The sequence below is a fragment of the Myzus persicae genome, unplaced genomic scaffold (genome assembly GCF_001856785.1).
Source record: "Myzus persicae strain clone G006 unplaced genomic scaffold, MPER_G0061.0, whole genome shotgun sequence".
Lineage (NCBI taxonomy): Eukaryota > Metazoa > Arthropoda > Insecta > Hemiptera > Aphididae > Myzus > Myzus persicae.
The window spans coordinates 488,443-510,509 of record NW_019100636.1 but is presented as its reverse complement, the minus strand read 5'-3'; the positions used below and the strand labels follow the sequence as shown (position 1 = coordinate 510,509).

Here is a 22,067-nt window from a genome sequence, read left to right as displayed (position 1 = left end):
AGTTATAACATAAAAAAGACAATGACGACAAAACAAAACTAAAATCGAAAATCGATCAAAAACATCTATATTTCATATTTATATTTACAGACATTTTTGGCAATACAATATAATAATAATAGTAAAATCGAAATAATGTTTTCTAAAAATTAAATCAAATGCTGAATCGTTGTTGTTTTTATTTCCCATGAATACAGAACAATATGGTATTACGATCACTCTTCTATGTTTATGTATACTTAATATATATATATTAAACATTGTTTCGGTCAATCGTCGTTACATGTATAATATAATATATTAAGCATATTATAACATACGCACGTGTTACGAATGACATAATACATTAGTGTAATATATATAATAGTGTCGACAAAAAATAAAACAACGTTTTTGTTATAGATAATAAATATTAAACTTACAACGTAATTGGTGCCCATAAATATTACCAGAAAAATCTACTACATAAAAAAAAATGAATTATAGTAAACTAAAATTGTTTTTTTAACACTCTAATTTATACAAATATTAGACAGGCTTACCTTTTTTTTTTAAAAAATGTATAAAATCTTATAGAAACGTCACGACGCGAAATTTCATATAATTAAGCTCGGATGGGGGAGGGATTAGGATATATTCCGGATAAAACATTAACGGTGTATATTATATAATATTATTATTATAGTAACCTCGGTGGGCCTTACAGGTTTATTGCAATATGGATTACAAAAAAAAGTGGCCGACATTATACGATGATTGTTGATGCTTAGCTATAAATTATTTTATTAATAAAAGTATAATACATGTATAATATAGTATTTAATATTTATAAATATTTATAATTATAATAATATATAGGTATACGAGATATAAATAATATATCTGAGATGGGCTTAATTACAGTGACTAGAATAATAATGTGACTAAAGATAAAAATCATATAATATAAGATATATAATCTAAAAATTAAGAAAGAAAAACAAACAAAAAACAAGACGAAGACGTATTTATCGTTTAAGTACTCACACAGAAATTGATAACATTAAGGCGCGCACGCATCCTACCTACATATTATTATCGACCTACCTAGTTAATTAAATTATCATATTTGAAACCAAGACTATTATTTTTATATTTTATTGAGCTTATATAATTACCCTTAAAATACTCGTTTTTATGTTATAATTTTTTTTTAACTTTTATTAAAAATGTTTTTTTATAATTCAAAATAAAACGAAAAAATACACGATATTGGAAATGTTACAATTATTTTTATATTTTTCATCAAATAAAAAATAAATGATTGCGTTAATAAAATGTAAAGAAAATGTAAGTTTGACCGGATCCAAAGCCGACAGGGCAGCGTGGCACGGCTGTGTGGGCGGCGGTGGCAGCGCCGAGTTGAGTGTGTAAAAAAAAAAAATCGTTCACATTATTACACACTTCCCTTTTTCCGCCCAAGGGTTGTTCTTTTTGTCTGGAGCATGGATTAATGGATCGGTTTTTTCGTTTTCCTCAACGAACTCTCTCATTCTGTGAACAGTTAAAATAACAAAAAAAATTTAATTACAACATTTAAAATATTTTTATTTATTAGGTACATAGAAATTTAAAAATACAAATTTATGTCACAACCATTTTCACCGCACGCACCGGTTTTTAAGCATTTACTTATACAACAACACGCATGCCATGTTTTATGAGTTTTGGTGAATCTTTTACACAGACATATTTTTTAACCAAATTTTCTCAGTTTGACTTTTGTTTTCACTAAAACTTCTTTTCCATCATTCACCACTTACACAAGTTGCACCAAGATTACTTTCTTTTATTTTATTTTTAAATTTTAGATATATTATATATAAGTACTGCACACCGCACACCTGAATACATGGTTTAATATTCACCACAAGAATTCAATAATAAATACACTCTTCAAATCATTTTTATTTGATGTATGTGCATCGTATATCGAATTTAAAAACTATTATTTTAAAAATAAAAACCTAGGGCTACCTCCATAGATACGAATGCAATTTTTTTTATCCGGACATAAATAATACATTATTTGGTAATAACTAATAAGTATTATTATGTGAAGAATTTTATTAAACATGCGAGTACCATTATTTTGAAATACCAACAAACTGAACTTTACTTAGGTACTCAATGATTTTCGTATTTCACTATCTGGGTGTGGTAAATACAAGCTGACCGAAGCATTGACAGAATAAATTATGATTTAATAGACCGTTAAAATGCTGTGTATACGTTTCGTTCATAATAATATCAATGTGACAAAGCACACTTTGTAATATCGAATGAATAGGTAATATCTATAAATATAAGATTTTATATAATATGATTTAACTATTGAAAATTAAGAGTTTTGTTTTTGGAATATGCACTTTGTTAGTACTTATAGGTATGGTGGAAGAAAGTGCCAAAGAGACATAAAGTGTTGAGAAAATAAATTGTACACTTTGTATTGTACTTCAGTGATTCTAACACGGTAGGGTTCTACCTACGTAATTATTTACGAATTGAATGTGAACTGTGGAGATGTAGTTTTTTATTATATAAGAGTAGAGTTATATAGTTACTTATACATTTGAGATTCTGAACAATTAGCATTTAGTTCAAATAATTAATTATATGATGTGGTAAAGTTGTACCATGTGAAATATTTCATGCATGCATAAATTATATTATATCCAGAATTCCATACCATTTGATAAGAAAATAGTTTGACATTTATAGTGTTTTGATAAAAAATGTTTAGCTTAAATTCAAACTATAAATATGACATTTAAGATTGTAGTATTGTACATTATCTTCACTATTAATCATTTCGATTAAATAATTAATAATTAATTCAAAAATTAAAATTCGGGAGAAGATTTAATTCTGATTACAAACCAATATTAAAACTTTTTGAAGCAAACAAAAATAATGAAATTGATTATAGGTTCATATATTACAATAAATATATATATATTTTGTTCGACTACTAAATTTAAAAACTTTGTTGTGGTTGCAATTTAAACCACTCTATTCACCTAAGTATGCCGTATGGCACACAGAAAAATATTAAGGGTTAGAAATCATTGTGTTCATCGTATAATATGCTATCAGCTGTTTTTTATGAACGTAATACGTACTTAATAGAACATAATAGTTAACATCTATTATATGAATATAATATTACAAAAGAAGAAACTGACTAAACTGACAATTGTTGAGTTGAACTTATCAACGCATGTACCAAACCGCTGGGTCTAATATTCTTGAAATTTTCCACAGTGGTTCCTTACAGGAGCATGTCTAGGGGGGGGGGGGTTGTGGGTGTTCAAACCCTCCTCAAAAAATAAAAATAATTATTAATCAAAGTTGAACATAATATAATATATACGTGGAACTTGATTAGGCTAGGTCTGGAGATAGAAACCCCCCCGAACAAAATTTCTAGGCACGCCCCATAGTTCCTTATATAAACTAGGCCAGTATATACATTATACATAGGTAACAAGTTATTTTTTCTAAATGTCACCCCTAAGTAATAGAAAGTGGCGTGGATTTGTCTCTGAAACTTCTTATTTTATCGCAAAGGTTTTTTTTTAAATTTCTATATATCTCTGCGGAGCTGGTATATATTAAGTTACTCAAGTATAGTTTTATAGATCCATTTCACATCTCTGGAAAACCGAGAGATGAAATAGTATTAAACCCGTAGTGCCATCTGTTCAGCTTCTTAAAACAATTTTCTATGAAAACAATGTACAATGGCCAATGACATTTTTTACTTAATAATCTGCGTTGTTTACATTTTTTGTTATTTTTCCTAATCGGAGATAAAATTTAAACAATTTTCTCAAGAAATTCATTTAAATCGAAATTTACCAAACGCTGAATACAATCTACCACATAAGTAATGCCCATCTCGGCTAAATTGGTCATACAAGGTACATCTAACCGACACCGACTTTTGCCCTGTGAATCGAGGTGTACCGTGTACACTCAGACTAAAATACATTGGATGCCGTATAATATAATATATTTTTCAATTTTTCTTGGTCTAAGTTAGGGGAATACAGCTCTTATATTTATATTTGTACTTCTATATTACACAAAAAAAGTTTTTAAAAATTGTTTTGTGAAATAATTATCATGCAACATTAGACTTCTTTTGTACATTTTAAGATGGATTGAAATGGACTTCTGATATTAGTTAATGAGCGTCTGTTACGAAAAAAAGAACAATAACAAAAACCAGAGAAACGAATAAACGGAAACGTGAAGAAATCAAAGAAACAACAATTAGAGAACTAGCAAACAGATGAACCTGAATATTTAAATATCGGTGATATGGCTGGAAAATGTCAATACTGTAATCCTTCGTATTTCAAAATGAAACGGGGAGATCTGCAAACACTTACAATCACAGGAACAAATCTTTAAGACATTTGGATTATCTGTTATACTTAAAGCTACTATATTTACACATGATTAATTACACGTTGCATTTTCACTCTGTAAAAGTCAAAAGAGAATCAAGATTGAGTACAAATTTGAAGATAAATAAATAAATATTGTGTTTGATGAGCCATGAGAACATTAATGTACTAATGTGTAATATCTTATTTTAAATGTTAATAAATGTTATCTAATATTTTTTTAAATTTATTATTTATTAGTATTTAGTAATATTATTTATTCAGATTTTTATACCAGAGTTATAAATGATCAGTTAGCAAAATAAAGGTGGAGTGATGTTATATATTATTTTATTATTTGTATAAAATATTACTTTATATTGGTATCAATGTAAGCCAACCCTAGAGACTAGAAAATTATAGTATTATATTATATTTATATTTCTAGATAAGTGTGGAACAATAATATTGATATCAAGTAATGATAATATTATACTAATGTGTGTTATTCTATATTATATACCTACGCATTATGCAGGTAATTTATAAATTAAATACATTTTGCATTTACATTACAGTGAGTAAATCTTTTTTAAGGTTTAGCAGATAAAAACAAGATTACCACATTTCCATAATGACATCCGGTACCGGTTTGTGTGAGCCAAGATATCTATCATCCGCCATAATATTGTATTTATTCAATACGATGGTGATGATGGTTGTGTTGAGACAAAAATAATGACGACAGTGATCATTTATGCATGTACTTGGATGACTATATGCGTGATGCAGACCAAATCACCGAAATAATAGTAATATTATATATTTCGTTGCCGAGAAAATGTATTTTTAATCATTATTATTGTACACCGTAGTGTGTGCATACTGCATACTGGCGTGTCGTCGAAGATCACTGTAGTACAATGGACTTGACGCCAGGCTTTTCATTCTCTTTGAATTTTATCTTAACCCGTAGGATAATCGACCTATTTTACGTAGTATGTTATTGTTATAATTCCATAGATAAAGTTAGTCAGAAATAAATTACACAGCGTAATATCTGAGCTCTTGCACCTCCCTTATTTTAAACGTATGGTATCCACTCGCTCACGTTAGCACTTAGCAGTTATGACTTATAGCACTGCTTAAGTATATACTTACGCAGCAGGCATTATTATATTATTATATTGACACCTATTTTTGTTTATTATTATACCTACATATATAAGTACGGTCTTTCATAATCGTTGTTTACGATACAAATCTATACAATGATGCTTCTCGGAGTCTTATTCATACACAAATATTTTATAATCAGGTACCCATCACTTATCATACGTCATATCCAGCGTTACACTAACCTTATCCTGCGTTATTTAGAATGATGACTATTATACATTATACATATGGATCCTTGCAGTTGTTGTTTATTTAATAGGAACACCTACTTTTATTTCATATTTTCATGTATTCTTATAACTACCTACCTATTAGGTTTTACAGTTTTACAAATAGGTTAGCGATAGAAAAATGTACATTTTTAAAAAAAAATTCGATCAACAAATTAATGTAAATTCAGTTATAAGTATTATTGTGATTCTAATTTAATGTATTATTTCATAAATTCTTAATCAGATTATAAACATTACATCATCTTTATATACATATTTTATCACAGAAAGTGTTATTACTATTTTTTTAATTTAATATAAATCATCATTATTGTATTACACGTTTAGGTTATACAGACTAAATAAATTTAATATTTAATTTTAATTAATAGTTAGTTCACAGATTACACAGATTAAGCAGTTTTAATTAAGTTAACAGTATTCGAAATACATTACCTAATACCTATAGTATCCAGATTTTACTAGGTACACGTCATTGCACCTATTTTATATATTTATAACCTATATTAAATACATTGATTTGAAAGTGTATTAACGGCATAGCGTTTCTACACATCACAAGTTTATAATACGAGTATTATCATCATGTTATTTCAAATTGATTGATAATGCCATTAAACTAATATTATAGACATGTATTATAGATTATTACTTAATTATGAATATAGCATATGAATATATATAATTAAAATATACATGGATCATACAAGTGAAATTTGATTAAATAAGAGTGTACATGTTACTACTTTAAAATTTTTATTTTTATTTTTATACAGTAATTATTAATTTATTATTAATAGAACTGAGCTGAGAAAATAAATAATTTTAAACTAAAAACTCTTCATATCTCCTTTAATACAATTTGCATAGTTTAATAACTGTAACTTTACAACATGGGCCTTTAAAAACTATATAAATTGGTTGAATGAATTATTTTTCTTTATCCATCATAAATGCATTTATATTTTTTTTAAATGGTCTGCTTGAATTAACCTGCCAAATAGGGTGAATGGAAAGTATTATTAACTGTAGTGTTACTTTAGTCAAAGCAATTTTGTAGTACTTACCACTGCTACTACGATCATATGAGTTGAGAGTATTATATTGATATTTTGCTTTTAAAGAGGATATGATAAGTATTTCAAGTGACATTTAAAAAAAAGTCAAATAATATCACGTGAATCAACAGTTCATAAAGTATATTTTACTTGGGCAGTGTCACACTACACTTATTCGTTCACATGATATATTACAATATATACAATATGTTATAGCCTATAATAGATATACAATTTTACTTTTATAGTACATAGTTTTACGGCAATATACAGCTGCATGACTCTGAATCACTTAATAGTTTTATTATTAAATTTAAAAAAGACATATGAAAATAATTTTTTTATTTTTGTTAAATATTTTATATTAATAATAACATGTGTTTCTCAGATGAGGGTGAAGGTTTGGCTAGAGTAGTGGAGTATCACTCTATTAATAACCTACTAGTCTTGTGGTATCTTAAGCCATAAATTCTACAATATATCACATGTTGTGCTGTTACCTACAATATTAACTATTAAGCGAGAAATTGTACGCTGTTTAAGTAAAGACAACAAAAATATGTAGAATTAAATAACGTTAAATGACCTTTCATAGTAAAATTAACAACATATCAAGTATAATATTTGTTTTTAAATTATATTAATACTTTTCTTTAAAATAAACTAATGTACCTCGCATTGTTAACCATTACATACATTATTATAATATTAACGGAATATAAACTATTTTTAAGAACATAGGTACATTATTACCTAGTGTACCAGGTACCCACCATTTTTCTGAACATACTAGATTAAATGCGTTTATTAGAATTTATTGTATTTCATGCAGTTTTTGATTCTACAAAAATGAAACTATCCAATTTGATTTTAAGCTTCTATAAAACATTGTTATCAATGAATTTAGTTATTTGATAAAAAAAAAATTATTTATTTAATTCAAGTTGCGTTACAAATGTATTTATTTTCTCAAGTAGGAAATAAAATAGCTGAATAGGATACAAAGATGTTGGTAAAATTAGTCTGTGCACCATAATATATTTATAAGATTGAATACTGCACGTCTGTAGTACCTATAATAGGTTTAAATAAGTACTTGTTGTAATAAATGATAAATATTCATTCGCATAAGAACATTTTTCTGAACCAATCGTTTTTGTCTATGTATAAACAAATCGATTACCTACGGTACCTATGTAATATTATGATATACGTATCTATATTTATACCTATCGATTTACACATTGTACTGCAATATACAATTAAACATATTTAATTTAACTAGTTAAATTAATATATAATGTTCAAAAAACACCCGAGTAGAAGTACATTAAATACTCATGCTGTTTTACATACAATTTAGGCATTATAAAAATCATTAGGGTAAGAAAAGTAAATCAGAATTTGATATTCGTTACCCTATACCAAGTCGTTATTACTATATCCCGAAACCATAATAACCTCTGCAAATAATTTATAATACGCAAAATATTACTTCAAAATCATTTTTCGAAATATCGTGGTTTGTATAGTTTGCCTTTTATTACATACGATTTATACCATAACACGGCCAACGGAAAGGGCTGGATTCCTGTCGGCCACCGGATAAAATCGTGGGAAAAGAAGTTTTTTAAATAATATCTTTTAAAATGTCTTATTAGTCTACATGTTCTTAATAAGATATTATTATATATCTTATCAAACCAATACATATATTTTGAATAATATGTTAGATAGGCATGTATGTTTATTGTTAAGTAAATTTGATTTACTTCTTCTTCATTAATTATTCTTCACAAACAAATGATTATGTGTTTGCTAGTACGTTAGTGCGTGTTAATCTACGGAACAACTTATCCAATTGGTACCAAATTTTGTACACATATTCTATTGACTCAGGGAGTGTTAACCGTTTAATTTTTCCGACTTATATAGAGTGGCTCACACAGGAATTTGTTTTGGACCACGAAAATTAAATTTTTTTTGTTTTTTTATCGGGTTGTCTTTGGTTATAGAAATAAAAAGAGATTTTCTATACAATCTGTAATGTACATAAACATGAGTTTATGTTTGTGGCTCATATACTGAAAAACTACTCATCCAGTTTTGAAGAAAATTTCATAGATTGTTCCTAGAAGTTAGAGATATCGTGAAAATGAAACTACGTTTGAAAATAGTCCAAGTGATATAATATCCAATCCACCACCTCTCTCAGTCGAATTAGTTTACAAAACGAGGTACACCGATGCCGATTTGCCAGTGAACTGAGGTAAACTAAAACTAAGATACACCTTTACAACAGCACTGTATTTTATTTTTGTTCATTGTTTTCCTGGAAAAGTCGGGTTATACATCTAGTAGGTACCCATATAATATTTATGGACGAAGATCATAAAAAATGTATTGTACCTACTGAAAAGAGTAAAAATATTCAAAACATTTTAAAAATAACTTTTGATTGAATAGATTTACACCATACTTTATTCTTCAACAAACTGTTAACCAGCTTGCTTATTTTGTTAGACTTGAATAAGAATTACAGAGTATATGTACTATAGTAAGTATTTAAATAATTAATAATTACATTGCAATAAAATCAGAACACGTAATTTTTGTTGTATAATAATACTATAATAGAGGTTGTAGGTATGTTGTTAATTTGGAATATTTGAAGAAATATAACAATGGTAAAATACTTTGAAACAAACTGTCTAATCCACCTAAATCTCAATAGGTATTTAAATTAATATAGATACCATATTATTTATATAGTCGTGTTGACTTAGGTTACCTACCTACTTAGATAATCAACAATAGTTTATAATATATTCTTTACAAACGTTTATAAAAATATTTTTTGTAAGGTTTATTTTATTTTTTTATTGAACGTTAAAACATCGACTACTAAGCCATTAGTTATTAATATACATTTGTTTTGTATGTGGCTTACATTTAATTCAGGCTTAAATTAGGTTGTATAAATTAATTTTCTTTCAGAAGGTTAGGTTATTATATATATTATTAGGTTTGGTTTTTATAGTTCATATTATTAATATGCCTACGAATAAAAATCATAATTTATTTTGATGCAATTTTAAACAGGTTAGGGTTATTATTATACCTAGGTATTTATTTTGTGATTATTATACGTTTTGTGTTGTTATTTCATTTAAAATGTTGTATATCTGAAGATCAAAAAGTAGTTTAGGTAATAAACAAATGGGAAACGTTTTGGACAGCCACGATCGACCTATTTTGATCAAATAAGCCTTTTCCAAATATCCTGATTAAATGTCGTATTTTGGAAATTTTCAAATCAGAGAAAGGTTATTCATCAAACTGATTAATATGCAAAAAAGGTTAAAAATTACAGTTTCATAATAATATATAATACTTAGATTATACTATAAGTAGCTAGGTAGTATAAGCTCTGTGTATATGGTTGGAGTAGGGGGTGACTGAATCGTACCACCTGACGTCCTCACCCCATGTACGTGACATCAGTGCATAATATTATAATATTTAAACATAAACCTTATATTATCATCTGCCACAAATATTGTTGTGGTGTGTACATAATCGTATATTTGCATAGTAAATACAAGTGCTGTATTTACTCATAATAAATTATAATTATAACCGTAGATATGGGAATGCGACACTGTATACATGCTTGCAGAGTGCAGTTGTGGTCGACGGCGGTCTTTTTAAGCTATCGTGCAGGCTGCAGAAAGTCGTATAGTAATCGTTGCATAATAACAACGTGTAAGTACGTGGGCTGTGTGTGCGTAATGAAAAATAAAAATCATACGAAATATCGAAGTGCTTCCTACCCGTTGTATCACACTAGAACGTATCGTAAACCATGTCGCCGGCGTGAGTTTCAACCGCAGCGTGGCGATCGCGAAAAACGGCCGAGGGCGAATAAAAAAAAATGCGACCGCCGCCGTCGACGGGGCGCGCGAAAAGTGTGCCTCGCCGCCGCCGTCATATCCATATACCTATATAATACGCGGCGTCGACCGTCTCGAATGGACGCGGAAAAGCCGTCGGGGCCCGAACGAGAGGCGTCGTCGGCGGTAACGACATGTCAACATGTTATCAATTCGTTACAATAAAAACAGTGATATTGACATGGGCGGGTGGGGACACGAGGCGCTTGGCGTGAGAGATGGTTTTTTTTTAAAAGCGCGTGAGGCGGCGGCGACGAGGTAGGTATCTATGTATAAAAGTTGTTGCACGAAATCGCTTCACGATTGATCGAGCGAACCATCGACGATAACGGTACGATTTATTATGAACGGCGAAAAACAAAACTTAATACCATAATCAAATATATGTACTGTTCCGCGTTTGTTGTGTGATTTGGCCGCGCGCAATATGATCGTCGTTATATTATTATTATTTGTACCAGGTGCTATTATATTGCAATGACATTACACGTTATATTATATTTTAAAGATATAAATAATACATCGTTGTAAATTGTATACAAAAAAAAAAATTATTATGTGTCGTGGGAGAAAGTACTCACGCCTGTATGCTCCTGGATAGCGGCCATCGGTCCATTGTGGACTGGTAGCGCATGTTTTCGATCTGTTTCTTGAGCGCGTCCCGGTCCATCGCTGAAAGCACACTGGGGTCCATGACTTCGCCGCCGCCGGCGCCCGCGTATGTCGTAGTCGCCGCCGCCGCCGCCGCCGCCGCGGTATATACGTATATACAGTGACCTTATACCGCGGTAGTCGCAGACGCCGCCGCTGCCGTCGACCAGCGCCGCTTGTTCGTTCGTTCGTTCGTTCGTCCGCCGTCCGTTCGTCGGGTCTGCGAAAAACGCACGCGCACACGGCTTAGTACACGTACACACACACACACACACACACACTCACACAAGCACACGCCCGCCCCGCTCACCCAACCGACGCTCTCCCCCAACACGCTCGTCCCGCGCCGTCACCCGCCGCAGCGCACCCGGCACGATATCGATTATTATCAAAGCCGAAAACGCGCGCGACAGACAGTGCTCTAGCACGGTGTGTGTGCGTGAACGAACACAGTGGCCCACGAGCACCCACGCCGCCGCCACTGCGCCGCTCTCCGCCGTCCCATCCATTGACAAACCGCGCGGCAACACCGCCACCCCGCTCGCTCGGTTTTCTCACCACTGTTTTACACCTATGCGTATATTATTATAATATATTATGTTTACAGAAAGGTGGTGCCACCCACCCCCCGACACCACCCCTGTGACCGTAGTCGCGTGAGATAGATGTGTTACACGGTTACTGATACTAGGTATACTCACTTCGGGACGTGGGCGCGGGCGTATTAAAAAAGTTATTTCAAGTGTACATAATGATAATATTGTAATTTGTGAGCACAGCCATGCAGGATGACGATCGGCAAACGGATATTAATATGATATAAATAGGTATCCAAACCTTACCACGAGACATCTGCCCCGAAGACGAAACAGACAACTAACAAAAAAAACATTTCTTTGTTTATTCATATGTTTATTTGTATTTACTTTAAATTTAGAACTTTGAGAAAACATTTAATAGGTATTTTGAAACAATTAACTAATTAAATAAATTTAAAAAAAATGTATGATACATTATAATATATAGGTATTGATATGAGCTGTTACTGCACCTTTTATTATTTATTATAATATATTATTGTTGTACGATTTTTTGCATTTAGAAGGCGAAAACAATTATTTTTTTGACATTTCTATTTTTATGGTATTAGTATTCTCTCTGTGCGATTTACGATACAGAGGGGATAAGCCCTGTAGAGGGTGGATTTTTTTCTTTCGTTTTTGTCACAGGTTGAAAAGCGTATACCCGCTTGTTACGCGTGTTAAATCTCTCAGCTGCCGCCAATGGTCTAACGAACGAATACATATTTTATTGAAATGTCGACTTATAGTCGACTACCCCACCTCTATCATCCAACGTAGGTTGGATATTGTTTTCACTAGATGCAATATTAATTTATTCGAGTATTAATTGGGTTTATTATTTAATCGTCGAGGGTCTGTGATTCCTATAGCCATATAGGTACATCGATGAGATCGTATGCGACAGCGGATTCAGTCAGTCCAAAATAGTTTTCCATTTTCTTCTCTCTGCAGTACTTAGTTATATATTATTTTACCACACATCCAGCATGAATCGTTTGTCGTGTAATGTATTATAATATTTTTACGAAAAAGTAATGGTCACGCGATTGCAGTAAATATAATATTAATACATTAAATTTGATTATTATTTATTACTATGGGTCAACTATTATATTCACCCTACACGTATTAAAAATGGCTATAAGTAATACAATTATATTTTATTGTTTCATTAGGACATTTTAGACAAAGTTTTTTTAAATTTTATAATAATTATTTAGTATTCAAAAAAGGTTAGGTGTAGTAAACAGTATAGTACCTATATATTTATTTGTTGAAGAGTAAAAAATATTTACTCTTTATGATGTATTATACACGGGAAATGTAAAAAAAAATATTGATTTACGTATCGATTAAATATTTAAATAATGTATTCAATTTAACATATTTCAATGATTTAAATACTCCCCGTTATTAAATTGTTAAAAAATCAATTATTTTATACAATTATTTTCAGTTGCGTAACTTTTCAGTCAAAAGTGTATCTATCCATAACCCTGAGGTAAATCATTATTTTACCAATTATTTTGGCTGCATTTATTTTATAAATTGAAAAATGAATATTATATTTTTGAAGTGCAAACTCAATAGAAATTGTTACTGCCCTTTTAATTGTTTGATTTAATTTAATTTGAAGTATTTCTATATTTTATATCTAATATTTCAATGATTATTTTAGGTACACCCAGTTTGACATTAATCTAATTAATACATTAAAGATTTAGCTTTAATATTATAGTGGTTATAGCCTATAGGTTTCTGATATTCACTCCACCAGCGAAAGAAGACTGAAAATATATTTTTATGTTATGAAACGTTTAGATTCAAATTAATCGTTTATTTAATTTAAAAATATGACACTGAACATATTATATAAAAATATTAAATGGATTATGTTGTATAAGTTCCAATTGGCTAATGATTAATGGATAAATGTGATGTTTAATAAATGTTTAATATATTAGTATATGAAAACAAACATATAATAAAATATTTACTATATATACCATCATGAGGAACAAGTAATGCCATTTTTCAAGTTAGGTACTATACTAAATTTTGAACTGGTCGATAAATGTATTGATTTTACAATGTGTATTTTTATTTGTTTGTTTGCGGACACTGGACACCGTTTGGTGCAATAAAATGCTTAGATTTTGATGGTGGTTTCTGGTATCAAATTATATATCTAATTGGTACTTTGAGGAGTCAAAAGTATATAATTTTAAAAATGATTGGGAATACATAAAAAAAAAATTTAAACAATACGAGTTTCAGTTAAAATCAATTTTATTTTTTTGTTGTTCATTTTAATTTATAATTATTTCAAAAATTAATAATGTTTTAGAGGCTTAATAATTTTCCAAATATTTGTACTTAGTATTTTACTATTTTACTAAACTTTGTCTAATTTCCAGAAGAGTTTTGATCTTCTTGTGATATTGACACTTGACAGACATTTTAAATTGTTGCTTAGTTTTTTTCCGATTTATGTTTTCAGTTTTCACAAAGATTAGCAATTTAATACAAGTTTCCTCAGAAGTTGTTTATAACTTAACTGAAGAATACAAAAAAAAAATTATAATGGTTTAATGATCAACATTTAACGAAATTCCTCAAGATCATGAAAATGTATAAATTATTTACCAGTTATTTACCCGTTATTTACCAGTTATTTACCAGTTAGTTAAAAAAAATATTATTTACCACCCAATTCTGAAATCTTGAAATCTTAAAAGGCTTGAAAAATGAATATTCGTTTGTTTTACTGGAATTGTAAACAACTTAAGACCACATACATTTTTTTAAAAACATTTAAAATTAAATTTAGTTAAATTTTGATGACATTCGTAATTAAACATACAATAGCGATATTTGTTATTTTTTTATAAAAAATGATTCTATAGAATATTATTTACAGACATTTGAAACATTCTGTAATTACTTAATTTATAAAAATTAAAATTAAAATTTTGACGAAATTGGTTATTACCTATCTAAACAAAAAAAATATCTTAGTCATTGTTATTTTGTTGCAATTTAAAAAATTGTATTCGTAATGACTAAATGGTCACTTTTCATTGCTACGCTATTCACACCTTAAACGGTACTGACTGATAACGAGTTGTGATATTAAATGAAACAATATTATAATAGCTTTGATATGATATAATATATAATTTATGTTTGGGAAAATGTTGAACCTTTTTTTTAATAATATAAAAAATATATCTTATAGCAATATAAATATAAACATATGAAAAAACGTTCTTAGAAATATAGGCTGAAGGACAGGGAATGCTTAGAATCATAATATTATTTATTATGTGATGATTTATTATAAACTAATATTTAAGATATCAGTACCATTGCACCAATGACTTACTCAATGACGAGGTACATACTCGACACCTACTAAACAGCAGAATGACTTTCCTGTCAAGTAGAAAAAGTAAAATAAATAACAAGTTAAACACATTACGTCTGAACGTGTGTGATTGCATATTATTCAAGTTTAATAAGAATATTGCACTGCGGTATTTTCGTAATTATTAAAAGAATGATTTATAGAAAAATTAAACAGCCGTGAGTTTCAATTAAGAAAATATTTGTGTCAGACAAATGTGTATTTGTTAGCTATGTAATCATACGACTTGTAACATTTGAAAACCCAATGAAATTATTGGAACATAAAAATGCTATACAGTTAATAGCGTGGTTAGATTCCTCTAAGGTGTGATTGATGGTGGATGAGTGGTTAATACAAATTATTCGTTGTTTCCAAGTTCTACTATTGTATCTGCTGGTTGGATTAAGAAGTAATTTTCGTAAATGAAAAAATAAAACAATGTTCCAAAAATATATTGCTTACAAATTATGAATAAATAATTAGAGCAATATTATAACCATAGTAATTAGTTACGTTGATATTTTTTAGTACAGTTTTATATATTATATCGTGTATGCAATCGAATTTGGAGAAACCAACCACATTATTAAGTAGGTATAAAAAAAGAGGAAGTGACTCTACTCACTACTGTATAGTATATGTGTTAAAAGTACCTTGTAGTCAATGAGAGTGTCAATATAATGGATTAGTTATTTGAATTCAATATTAAATTATTGGATACGATGAAAAACGAGTCTGAGTGTAGACGGTCTGACAGTATAATATTTCTATGGACAATGGATAATATATTACATACTTATAATATTAAGTTTATCTTATTTTCGACAAAAAAATATCGCATATAACTTACTAATAATTATGGCATTAAAAATTATTTTATAGAAGCTGTCATTAACTTTGAATGAATACGGTAGAATGGTGTAAATAAAATATTTTAGTATGTGACTAAATTTTTTCTTTTAATATTTTGTTAATTGCACGGTTCATAATCATCAGTAATATCCGTATAGTGGTGAACGAAAGTCTTAAGTCAATAACTACTTTTTGAATTACAACCAAATAACTAAAATCGTTATTTTTCGTTTAGTTAGGTATCGATTTTGCCAAAATTTAAAGTTGAAATGTTTTAACTATTGTAAGTACTTTTGTATTTTTGAGATTGTTAGGTTCTTGTAAAAATAAATTATGAGGAAACTACTATTACATTTTTACATTTTTAGTCTTACCTAATCAAATTATAAATCATATAAATGTTTAACTACAGAATTGCCTATAGGAGTTTTTACGATTTCGACTAGAAATCTGAATTATACACTTATAAAAAGGCGAAGGCCCGGATGGATAAGATATTTCAATAACAAGTGCTTATACGTATTCATTTAGAAGTAAACACCATTTTGATAAGAAAAAATTAATAATTTAATTTTCGGTATTTCCAAATCATTTGCTGAGAGCTAATAGTGACTCCACGAATCAAGATATTATATGGTTGCTCAATGAGTTAAGTTAAGACAGTGTAAGAAATAATCCAGATACCACTATGCTAGCGTTTTTAGTGGACTATTTTTATTTGCGGGTAATATACTCATCTCATTAAAGTTTGTACGCTAATTAACGAATAGGTATTACAAATAAATAACAAAATGAACAATAAAATTATTAATTACTATTTAAATTAATAACTTTTTAACGAATTTTACTTTATCACCGGTAGCGCTGTAGATCAAAAAGATCACGTGACTTTTGGATTCATATCCTCGGTCGTGTGATACCACTTTAGGAACGGATCGTTGGGTAACCATACTATCTTAAATCGTGAGTGACTTTTATAGAAAAATGTTAAATACAAATAGAAAAAAATTGATAATCAATAAATTATCGAAACAAAGTATGACATTGAAAGCTTCTGTTATTGACCAATATCCTCCCTCCCAAGTCCTCGAATCAATATTTAAGCTTGATTGCCTTTTATAATTTTTAATAAATATGCATTAAGCATTAATATAGTACATTAATTAGTTAATCAGTAGTAAAGAGAATTACAAAATCGTAAAAAAAATGTATTTAAATAATACACAAGCATTCAGTTAATAAGATTAAATAAGGGTTTCTTAAAATTGGTGGTGCACTTAATTCACTAAATAGTGGTCATCGAAAAAGAAAAAAAATCCTTCTTCAGTGTAGCTTCATGGTTTGTTTAAAATGACTCAATATAGGATAGTATAACGGCAGTTTTTCGTACATTTTTTGTTGATTTTTTTATATACTTTTTCTCTCTAAATATTACTATATTTGTTTTTATTTTTATTGTAAAACATAAATATATACTACAGTTAATAACTTATCCGATTATTCACCATCGTGTATTCACTGTTATTTTCGAGTCACAATAGTTTATACTGAGAAGCTCTCATATAAAAAAAAACGGCAGTTTTTTATGAATTAAGGTATTATTGAATTTGACCTTTTCGTAATACTAATTAAATATCCCCTCTATAATTTACCTACTTCATATTGAAATAATATTTTTTTATTTTCGGATGAAAGTCTTATTTAGCATTAAGAGGATGTCAGGCACTGTTGGTTTTCTCTCTCTGGCCCACGCGCAACACGACAAAACGCATTTACGCAGAATCATTTTTTTTATGTTTTAGAATAATCTTAGAGTAAAATCACCTATTACAAAATCGATTAAGAACAATATTTTTAAGAAAATGACGTATTGATTGGTCTTAATATTGACTCAAAACAATTTAAATATCATTAAAATTTTTTATTTTTTATTTTTATATTGTAAGTCGAATACTAAGCCAAATAATAATAAAATATAAAACCGATATATCTATCCTCAAAAATATCATCAAATACAATTTTTTAATAGGTAATTTTACCTAAAGCTTACTCAAAAATCATTAAAAACAATTTTAGGTGAAAGCGTTTCATCTATGTTGCAAGGGAGTCGGAGAGAGGAATCAAATATTGCGCTCACATCCTCTTAAAAAGGTAGTCGAAGACAAAAATAGTTTCACTCGTAGGTATTTAGTTTAACATCTGTTTCTCGTGCAGACATTTGCATATAATAAAATATATAATAGGTACCTATTTTCATTAATTACCGTTTATGGTATTTTTGGTAAATGCAGTAATTAGTGATAACTAATTACCGACCAACTTGAAAGTTCCTAGTTAAATTATACCAGATTTATGGGATATTATCGTACTCACAGTAATTATAGATATTCCATTAACGCTGTTAATTACAGAAAATAATTATTGTATCGTTAATCACTATTATACATATACGTTACAATTAACGTCAACTCTAAAGAAGGTTACTTACGTACTTAGGACTTTTAATAAATTCAAAATATTTTATCGGAATAAATTACCCGGAAGATATTTAAAAGCAATTTCACTCAGTAAGCGAGCTTAGCTTATTTTTTTTACATACTATGCCATCAAGTACCGATGTACAATATTATATTATATTGATCAGAACAAAAATTTAGTACGCAGGTATTTATTTTGTTTGGTCGAGTTTGACAGAGAATGAATGATAACTTTTGTTTTTGTCTTAATCTAAAATCAATTTTTTGGTATTAGTATTCAAAAGTTATGATATTGCCTGTACCTATTTTATATTTAAATACAAAATGTTTATCATTGTTGTATACTCCAAAATACGGTTTAAGTTATAATTATCTTCTCTTTTACGAAATAAGCTTTTCTAATATCACATTTGTATTTCACTCCAGACGATAACATAAATTATATTTATTAAAATAAATAATAATCGACGACCGTTAACATAATATATATATAATATACGACTAGGCATATTTGTCCAGTGATAAGAAAAAAAAAATCTTATATCAATTTGTCATTATGTTTACTTGCAGCCGTAGTTCAAATTCGACCGGTAAGTCTGCAGCACGACAAATTCTCTACGACGACGTTGTCCGACGATGACGACGACTTCTTGGCGTTTGACCGTAGGCGATATATTATTATTATGGTTCGTTTCCTATAACGGAGGCGCACTGTATACGTTTACGGTACCTATAGTGTGCGGCTATAAAATACGTATTGACATGAATTGTCGATGCCTAGTTGCAGTGAAATGCGTAGGTACGGCGTTCGCGGTTGGTATTGTATCGGCAAAAAAAAATAAAAATAATAAATAAATAGGCAATAACCACAGTATTGTTATTATTTACCTATGCGTCGCCAGCGAAATCCAATTAGAAAAAATAAAATCATTAAGTATTAAGTATAGCGCATAATATATATAATTGAGGTGGCCAGGAGGCGGGCGGAGGTGGAAAGCGTACAAAAGAAACTAACGGCCGAACAACCGACGACGGTCGATACTATCCTCACGACTTATTCTACAATAATAATATAATATACGACCGTGTGCACTACTATACATACTGTCGTACTCGGAATATCGAATATTGACACGAGAAGCCCTACCCTTGTCGTCGTTGCCTTCGCCGTTGTCGTCGTCGTCGTCGTCGTCGTCGTAGGTACTCGACGATGGTTGTGTAACACATTTAATAAACAACAATATGCGGTCGTCGACGACCAGTTATTATACTACTAGGTGGTTTTTTTTTTTTTTTTGGTTGTTGTCGTCGACGAAATGTCTAACAGCACCAATCTAATGACGTCGGTCGGTACGATACGACTATAATGATATTATTATGTAATATCATATTATAATATTTTATAATGCAATGTTGTAACCGTCCGAGGGTCTATTGTTAGGTTACGTCTTGTCAGTATTGTTATCGGCGAGACGAACGTTTTGTCGTGCGTATCATCGACATTTTTCCGGAGGAAATTCTGTACGTTCCCGGAGACAACGACCTCCAAATTTTCTCACCTATAATACCGAAGCTCACTTACTACGTTATCGATATTTCGTGTGGCACACAATATTAGTAATAGTTATGTGTTGTATACATTTCCAGTGATCCTTAACCTATATTATAATAAGTAGGGTACTTTGGGCAGTGTAAACCAATAGTGGTTCCATATATCTAACGGGTGCTGTAAAACATAGCAAAATATTACTCAAACACAATTAATACGTTTTAAGTAAAGATAATTGGAGATTTTTAAGAAAAATGGTTCAAAACAAATCGAGCTATATTCGTATTGTTTATTCCACATAAATAAGTATAAATGCTAGTGCATATAGTTAGAAGGATACAAATACTCGTTGAGTTCGTACATTATTTCAGGTGAACTACATACGCGCATTCCTCAAAAAATTTTTTAGGCGGGGGGCTAGGTTCCTTTGAGCCCCTCTCCGACCTCTGCCGATAAGTACCATAAAAATCGATAGACTACCATTTTAATATTGTTGCACTTGACCGTCATCAGCCGTCGTCGAAGAATGTGTCACAAACGGGAGAGTGGACGTCGTCGCACCACCGCTCACCACCTCCCCATCGATCTGCAGAGTCGAGGCTTTTCCCTGCAAAGTTTCCGACTGGATAAAATACAATTTATTGTTATGTAGACGTAGTGTAGCGTATAATATATAATAATAAAATAATGTATGGTAATATAATACGCTCGCGCATCGTAATACGATATTGTTATTCTAACCGTTAAGCCGTGGTTCTGAACGATGATAAATGACAATATTATTGCTATAAAAATGATGACCGCAAAAAAGTATAGATAGGTATCTACTCCGTGTCGGCATTGTATCTACTGGTTTTAATCGTTACATATTTTATGGATAACAGTCTATTTTTAAATGCATATTTTCGTGTTGTATCCGGTTGTGACTTCTCGTATTAATGGCTTGCGGATGTATATGATTGCGTAATTCATATTACTTATTCATGTTTTTTGATTTTATAATTGTGTGGTTTTGTATTCAGAACTTATTTGATCAATAAAATACCTAATACAATGCATAACTGGATTTAAATTTAGTATACAGAAAGTTCTAGTACAAAAGACGGGTGGTCCATTATATGGGTGTATCTCTATTTATGTGAAAGCATAGATAAATCATAATAAACAATAAAAAAAAGAATAAACAAACAAATTGAACGTCAAGTCTTCAACTAAAATAAAAACAACAATATTATGTTACACGAAAAAATATTGTGGTTAATATTGATCGAGCTACTATTGTGAACTTTTAATGGGATTGGACATCGACCGGTCTTAACGAGTTTAATACTTTAATATAATATAATATGAATGACATACCTACCTATTATACACCTAGTCAATATGTTATTTTATAAGAGTGTGAGAAGCGAGTGTTAATATTATATTCTGATGCGTATGAGTAATTAAATGTATTGTATTATTATATAATATAAATAATAACTATTATAATGATATTATAGTGATGATACCGACTACTGTATACTGTTATTCAATATATCTGCACTCACTCAGTGCTGTGATTTGTGAATGTATAAATGGTATAGGACCCAGAGCCCCCAGTCAACTTAAGACTTCAGAAATGTTTAACCCTACTCCTATCAGTTCTATATTCCTAATATTATGTTTATTTTGATATATTTTGTCAAA

The 22,067-nt window shown here is 29.7% G+C and overlaps 1 protein-coding gene across 1 annotated transcript; it reads right to left on the bottom strand.

The window, feature by feature from the left end:
• Positions 1-173: 173 nt before the first annotated feature.
• On the bottom strand, positions 174-19,621 carry LOC111038036 (guanine nucleotide-binding protein subunit gamma-e). Its single transcript, XM_022320970.1, has 3 exons — positions 19,394-19,621; positions 11,438-11,727; positions 174-1,533 (listed from the first exon to the last, which is right to left on the bottom strand). Exons 2-3 carry the CDS (start codon positions 11,548-11,550, stop codon positions 1,428-1,430), a joined length of 219 nt encoding a protein of 72 aa, XP_022176662.1. The 5' UTR covers positions 11,551-11,727; positions 19,394-19,621; the 3' UTR covers positions 174-1,427.
• Between the last annotated feature and the right edge of the window lie 2,446 nt (positions 19,622-22,067).

Coding starts and splice junctions, on each gene's coding strand:
- LOC111038036 (XM_022320970.1), bottom strand. CDS start 11,550: ATGGACCCCAGTGTGCTTTCAGCGATGGACCGGGACGCGCTCAAGAAA. Junction 1,534..11,437: donor CTATCCAGGAGCATACAGGC/GTGAGTACTTTC, acceptor AACTGTTCACAG/AATGAGAGAGTTCGTTGAGG.